Source organism: Macadamia integrifolia, chromosome 12 (assembly GCF_013358625.1).
Source record: "Macadamia integrifolia cultivar HAES 741 chromosome 12, SCU_Mint_v3, whole genome shotgun sequence".
NCBI classification, from domain to species: domain Eukaryota; kingdom Viridiplantae; phylum Streptophyta; class Magnoliopsida; order Proteales; family Proteaceae; genus Macadamia; species Macadamia integrifolia.
In genome coordinates this window covers 18524258-18532049 of record NC_056568.1, presented here as the reverse complement: position 1 = coordinate 18532049, position 7792 = coordinate 18524258, and the positions used below count along the sequence as shown (strand labels likewise).

At 37.7% G+C, this 7792-nt stretch overlaps 1 protein-coding gene across 3 annotated transcripts in view; it reads left to right on the top strand.

Moving 5' to 3' along the window:
• The window catches only part of LOC122058080, a 49678-nt gene extending 46628 nt beyond the window's left edge, over positions 1-3050 (top strand). For all 3 annotated transcript variants that reach the window (XM_042620533.1, XM_042620534.1, XM_042620535.1), the window contains 3 exons: positions 1595-1698; positions 2571-2625; positions 2718-3050. In XM_042620533.1, the coding sequence (XP_042476467.1) occupies positions 1595-1698; positions 2571-2625; positions 2718-2850 (292 nt within the window). In that variant the 3' untranslated portion in view covers positions 2851-3050. The remainder of the gene's footprint in view (positions 1-1594; positions 1699-2570; positions 2626-2717) is intronic.
• The last annotated feature ends 4742 nt before the right edge of the window (positions 3051-7792 follow it).

Genomic DNA, 7792 nt, shown 5'->3' with positions numbered 1-7792 from the left:
AAAAACCACCTAAAGTCATACTTGTGGTGTTAACCAAAGTTTGTTAATGTACGTTGAGTCGTTGACTGAAACTATACTACATAAGTACATATATAAATTACTAACTAAAAATGTAAAATACATTATTAAAAGTTTAAACAAACAAAACATAATGTAAAGGATCCAAAATAAATTATAATATTACATAATTACGAGTTATCTCTCAAGTCTCAAGTCTCAACAGTCAACAGTCAATAGTCAACAACCAATTCCAAGTAGAGTGTCTGGGCGGTTCTAGTTCATGAACTACGTGGCACGTAGATGTCGTAGCTGCTCCTCTGAATGCACCATATATGAGAGTAGAGTGTAGGCGGTTCTAGTCTATGAGCTACGTACCACTGCAGATGTCGTAGCCGCTCCTCTGAATGCAACACATACGAGTCCTATGATATGTTTTGGGCCTAATTGTTTTGGTAGTCCGTCACTGCCCATCTATAAAGTGTATCATCAACATCAGCTAGTTATCCTAGCCTAGGGAATGGCTCAGTCATTGTGATAGGATGTGGATGTGGCACATAAGGTTGGGATGGATATCCAAAGATATTGTCAACAAAAGATGACTCACCCCCTGAACTACCCTCCTATCCAAATGAAGTAGAAGATCCACCATATTGTCCATACCGACCACCATATCCAAATGAACTGGTGCTCTCGAAGGATGGCACACAAGGTTTGAGGAAGATGGGATTTACCTTTTTGGCCTAAGCTCCCTTAAGTAGATTTTCTATGAATGTGTAAGATCCAAGCTTAGAATGAAGATTTGATGCCACAAGGGCAAAATCTTGAGTGTTTTTCTAAATCCCAAGTTCCCCACTTCATAAAGAAGAAATAGGGGGAAAGGGTTGAAGTTTTGAAATAAGAAGGCTTAATTTCCCATTTAAGAATATTTTATAAAGGCTGACCAATTCACTTAAAGATCCGTTGTGGCGTACTTTTTCAAGTCTAACGTTGGCATGTGACACTCTCCTTCCTTGCTTTTTTATACGCTTGCTGGAGGAGGTTAGTGAAGTGTAGGATTGCTGTATGACCGAGCTCGAACTCGCGGAAGTTCGATCATAAACGACAATTGTCTCTCTTTTGGCCTTCTATTTCAGATATGACATCAAGCTCCCTTTTCGGGTAATTTTCGTAGCGGTCTCATTTCAAAAATGGCTCCCCAAAATGAACATGTCGCTGAAACTCCATATTTTTGAACTCATATTCGTCTAAGTTGGCTGAAAACTGCTTTTTAGTTCTTCATTTCTGAAAGAAGAATATGGCCAAAATGTGGGAATTTTGGTCGAAACCAGTGACTTTTAAAAGTCACATGATATTTGGTATCGGAGTCCTGGGATACCGTGGAAATGTGGGAAATTTCGACGGTATCGATGGAAACCTTGAACCATGTATGGAAGTACATTGAACTTGTAATATTCTGTTACACTTGGCTTTGTATTGTATACTGCATTCTCAATTTTAGAAAAACAAAAAAGCGCACAGGTTCTTCCTTTAAATTATCAACATTTTGACTTGGTTTGAATGGTAAATGGTCTCAAATTTTCTTCATTATGGCTAGTGATTCAGATACTCCAGATTACACAGAGAAGTACAACAAATATGAAGCTGACTATGTTCGTCGCCTGAAGGCCAAATATTTCTCCAAAAAGGACTTGTATGGAGGTAAACAACCAATTTAAGATGCCATAATATGGCTAGAGGTGGTTTGTGAACTTGTTCCTTATTACTGTATTGGAATGTTAATTATTGTCCATTGGCTTATGGCTTGTGGTAACAAGTCGTAAAGGTAGTCCAGTGGTCCAAGCTCAATTTGAGGGTAGACTGGGTATAGCATCTAACCAAGTGGGCCTGGCCTGTTGTAAGCCAGTTAAAATGGGGGTCCGAATTTGACATATGCAAGCCTTGTCCTCTTCATTTATTTGTAAATTTGGAAATATATATTTCAACTATCTGTAACTATTTGTTCAAAATAGTCTTGAAAAATTAAACTGCAAACTCTTAAGTTGCTAAACATGATCATACTTGCTTCAGATTGGTAGGCCTGGAGCTTGGCTGTGATTAGGGGTGCAAGTTGGATGAAATCAGGCTCAACTTTGAATCAAATGAGAGGCTGGGGTGGACTCGGGCTCAATTTAATTCAAACTTCTATCATTTCTTTAACCTAGGCCGAGTCTGCTTGTGCCCCTAGCTGTGCCTATTTTCAGCAAACCCGACTTTTTGTTGTCTCTGGATTAACCAGATTTTTGTGAACTTAGAACTTCATTATACTTTTATATTATCTATATGACAGATGTTATATTTAGCTGTAGATGAATGAGTGGCAGTGTCCTCTCATACTTGATCTTCATAGTTAGGCAGCCTTGTGCATATACCTAAAATATAGGAAATCAGTTCTTATATCATCTAGAAAGAACTATGCTGGAAAATTTTCTTTGTAACTTAATGCAAGAATATTAGACCACATTATATCCTTGGTTCTCTAGAACTTGATTTATTTAATTGAGAACATCATTGGTTTCTTGACATGGTTGTAGGCATTATATTCGACAAGGAAGATGCCATAGATGATGAGATTATCAAGTCAAGCAGGTATGCACTAATATCAAGCTTGTATTTCCTTGTCACTCTTCTATATGCCAGTTTCTGAAGCTTAAGGTGTTGTTCTGGCTATCTTTTCTCAGGTTTCCTTCTACAAGGTCATTTACAGATCCTGTTAACAGTTTTGAAGATCAAAGCAGGTTTTCAGCTTCTGCTGCAGAATCATCTGCCAATCATCCAAACAGGAAACCCCAGTGTAAAAAGAGCAACAGTTAAATCCATTCCCTTGCCTCCCCAAAGGAAAACCCATGAAATTTAGCCTTTGTGAATTAGCCCAAGAAGGTAAACCAATATTTTCCTTGATTTGAACTATATTGCCTGAAATTGCTACTTCATTGGTTATGACATTTTCATCCCTGGTAGTCTACACCTTTCATTAAATTAAAAAAAAAAAAAAAAAAAATTTCTTGTGGAAATTAATCGTTGTTCTTGAACTTTTTTTTTTTTTTTTTTCTTTTTGGGTTACAAAGTAGGGGGATACAAGGAGGTGGGGACTAGATGTGGAATGGGAGTCTCGAACCTGAGACAAACCAATTGCACAAAGCAGCTAATCAGATTTTGTTCTTGAGCTTTATAACATGATAAAAGTTTGACCAATACTGACACCTATTATCCACTGGCTATCTGAGTAAAGAAAGAGGGTACCACAACTTATTCAAAATTCAAACTTCAAACAGTAAGTTTTTTAATTAGAATAAGTTGAGAATCTGTGGGGCCAACAAGGGACCACCAGCCGATTCTCATTACCTTTGAGCTCTGAAGAAGGCAATTCTATGGGGGCAAGTCTCATATAAGTCATTTCTTTGTTTATTTTATCAAAATTTCTTTTGCCCATCCACCTACCCACCCACCATTCAAATCACTCACTCACTCACTCACTCACTCACTCACCTGTAGAATGTTTTCTAATTTTTTTTTTTTTTTTCCTTTATGTTGTCGTACAAACTGGATGATTTTGGGGTTATGCTGCATTATCTGGGCTTGAGATGCAATGAATGGTGGTATACATAAAGAACTCAAAGAGACGTACTGAAAGGGGTGACCAAAACCTATTGGACAGCCGATTAAGAGAGGAATTCTTATGGTTCAGTTGAGTTTTCTTGTAACATTGTTGATACTTGATAGACTTGATAGGCGTTAGCATCACGTGGATATTATGGTGAACGCACTGGGTAGTATTTTATGTTAGCTGATAATGTTGGCTTTTATCTTTGAATAATTTTGGGAAATTCCAAGAAAAAAAATTATATGGAGAAATGGTAAACAAATGATACTAAAAATGGAATATGAGTAGTCTAGGGGAAATTTATGTTTAATGCTTAAATTTAAGAGAGAATGTAGTGTAATTTACTTGTATGTAAACCTAAGGGGGTAGCGTAGTTGGTGAGCAATGAATTTGGTATGTGCCGTAAATTTGGACGTCTTAAGTTCAACTTCCACTAGGCACACTTTGGGCCACTCACACGGGGGTGCTTAGTGCTCTTCATCGCTTTCAGTGAAAATTGAATGGTTTTCATTCAACCCTGGTATGATCCAGTCTATGCGGTTGTGGGATCAGTATGGGTCTGCGGGACTAGTTAGGCCAAAAGGCATGGATACTCATCTTTAGTAGAAAAAAAAAAAAAAAAAAAAATTTGTTTGTAAATGTTATCACAACACACAAATACTTTAAAGGTGAACTAATAGTAAGGGGAAAAGAATGCTCCACAATGCAAGATTGGGCACACGTGGGTATCAAGAGATGGGTATTTTGGGTTTTATAGGAGTGGGTAGTTATTTCACCACCGTTCGCGTTTAGGCATAGGGCTCGTGAGATCAAGGAATGTTCATTTCCTAATAATAATATGAGAGAGAATGGTGATCGTGGGAATCAAGAGAGGGGTATTTTGGGTTTTACAGGAGTGGGTAGTTATTTCGCCACCCTTTGTGCTTAGGCATAGGGCTCGTGCGACCAAAGAATGTTCATTTTCCAATAATAATATGAGAGAGAATGGTGACCGGTGTTTAGGGGTGTCAACGGTCCGGGTTGGTGCGGTTTCGGTCCGGTTCCACCGGTTTCGGTGTGAGTTTGGAAGTGACCGAAACCGACCCATTAAGGATTTATCGGTTTCGGTCCGATGTCGGCTTCGGTGCGGTTTGGGTTCGGGTTGGTACCGGTTTGGATTTATTAGGTTCATTTCGGTTTGGATCGGTTTTTTAAACCGGTATGGAGCCATTAGGAAACAACCAAATGATGAATTGTTGAATTTCGGTTTCTTAAATCGATTTGTAACCGGGTTGGTTTTGGTTTTTGGTCTAGTTTGGATTCAATTTTCCATACAAATGTATACAAAACTATTCAAATTTCGGTTTCTTACCGGTTTGGTTTCGGTTTCGGTCCGGGTTTTGAGCCGGTTTTGGTTTGGTTTCGGGTTCATCCGGTTTTTGGTGCGGTTCGGTTTGGTTTTGGGGTTACAATACTCGAAACCGAACCGAACCAATAAGGCTTCGGTTTGGTTCGGTCCGGGTTGTTATCGGTTCGGTCCGGCCGGTTTTACCGGTTCGGTTTAGGAATTGACACCCCTACCGGTGTTGCTCTCTACACTCTCCAATGGTGGAGTGCTCATTCGTATCCACCAAAGAGCACTCATGGGGTTTGGGTCATTTCAAGGACCCTGTGAGAGGGTATAGGAAACAGCATCAGTTACCCTTCTTTCTCCCTGATAATATAGATTATCTGTATTTTTTTTTCAATCTTATTCCTTTGGAGAAAGTTATGGTTTTAGTGCACATATCGGTCACCTTCAAAATCGATATGATATTAATACGATGGTCACGTATTTGCCTGTATTGAATATGTTTGCTCTTGGTTTTCCTAAAAAATTGAAAATGACTGTTTTACCCCTTATCCTGAGAGGGTGATCCAATACCCCTGATTCCTCAAACCATAGGGAAAGAGAAATCATAGACCCCACACACGCTCATTAATCCAACATGGTGTGGCATATGGCCAACATGTTCCCCACTCAAAACCTTTATGCTGATCTCACCCTTGGAATGCTGACCGACACAGATAGGACTTAGGAGGGTGGGCCATAACTACTACGTGTCATATACTATTGTTGGAGTGTAGCCAATTAATGAGCCTAGTGCTAGCATTCCTTTACTCTCTTAATATCCATATGAGAAAGAATCCTACTAGTCTGGTGTTGTTTATGATCGAACACAGGTGGTAGATATGAAAAGACCATGTTGTGTTCAAATTATTAGGGTTTTTTCTCCTTGTCTATATATTGCTCGTGTTGTGTAATTCTTTTTTACACTTCTCTTTGGGGCAAGAGATCATACTAGCACAGGACCAATGAGAATGTAAATTGGAGCATCAATATAGATGTAATTTCTTATTTCATGGGGAGTGGGACAATGATTTCTCGGACTCTTTGTGTCTGGGCATAGGAATCACGCGATCATATAGTGTTCTTTTTCTCTCTTTAGTTAATGTTAACTTGAAAGGCAATGTGACCCCTACACCTATACATAGAGGGAGGCAAAAAGACTATCCTATTCTCACAAAAGACGAAAATCCTGCCCTTGTTTATACTTTCGCACGCTATCATCGACCCGCAATGGCACAGGGGCATGCTGCCATCAATGCTTCTTTCCTCCAAAACATATACTATAATGCAAAAAAGTTTGATGGCTCAGCATTCAATTGTTTACCCCCCACCCTTTACATACATAGAAGGGTTCAGAGCGTCGATCAAATGTTAAAAAAAAAAAGGGGGTTCGATTGTTGATAGATTGAGACGAAAACATGTAGAGAAACTTATGAACCGATCATATATCAAACTTTACCATTGTATTATCATAATTTAAAATTCTAAATGAATGGTCACAACACAAATTCAAAGGTCAATTTTTTTTTAAAATATATACATCAAATTATATAATTCCAATGGTGAATACTTTAGAGTTTTACGATGCTTTGATCTTACATTAGGTTATACAAATGTGTTTGTCGTGATTTAAATACCAATCAAAAAACTAAATCGTACATTTAAAAATGTAAAAAATTATGATTTAAATATACCTTTTTATGAAAAATATTTTTTAATCTATTAATGGTGTAATCTTAAATGAGACCATACTATGATGTTTTCCATGACTTCAAAATGCTATATGAATGAGATATGATCCAAGTCAAATGTGAATAAAAAAATAAAAATAAATAAACTATATCCTTCCAATTGAATATGGGCAAGTGGTAGCAGGACGTACCTATTGCAATCTTATTTTCACTTTCTTTTAATATAAATCGTTCATGTAATAAGAATTAATCTAAACCATCAATTAATATTCTATATTGTAACTTGTTCGTAGTTTCTAGGATCCAGAACCGCTCCAACTTCTTTCCTTCCAGTTAATCAGAGAGAGTAGGATATTGTTGATCTCTTTCTCTCTCTCTCTCTCTCTCTCTCTCTAGCATTTTTTCTTTCTCTCCATCAATTGCTCTCTTTCAAGACTACCCATCTCCCTCTCACGACAGAATTTTTTTAACTTCTTAGACTAACTCTTCCATTTCAAAGAGTTGTTATTGATTCACAGTTTGAAGCTCTATTTCCTTTTGTTTATAGTGAGAATCAATGGAAGATCGAGTTCTCTACTCTATCTTCTTGAATAGCTTCCCCTTCTAAATTAAGTTGCAAAAAAACTCTTTGTTATTGAAAAAAGCCATAATTTGAATCTGCAAATAATTCTTTGATTGTTAGCAATGCTCACAACTTCTGATTTGATAAACAAATCTCTGAACACGACGGAAACACATGGGATGAGTTGGGATTAGGTTTTAGAGTTGGGATGTGATTTGGAGGAGATGTCTTGCTGTCATGGTTGTGATCGTTAAAATGATAGAGAAGGGTATCAACAATTCAGATTATATGTGGTTAAATCCACGGCTATTTATGAAGAACGTTTTAGGAACATTGTTTACACGTACGTACCGCGACTTTTTAATTGAACTTTGTTCAATGATCACTTGGTGGGTGGTCTCCCCTAACAGTGAATTTGATCTTCTTATGACACTTGGCAGTCAATGGTACTACAACACCATGTATAGGTATCCATACTTTGAGCCACTCAAGATTGTGAAGTTGATTATAATACCCTTATGTTGATAATG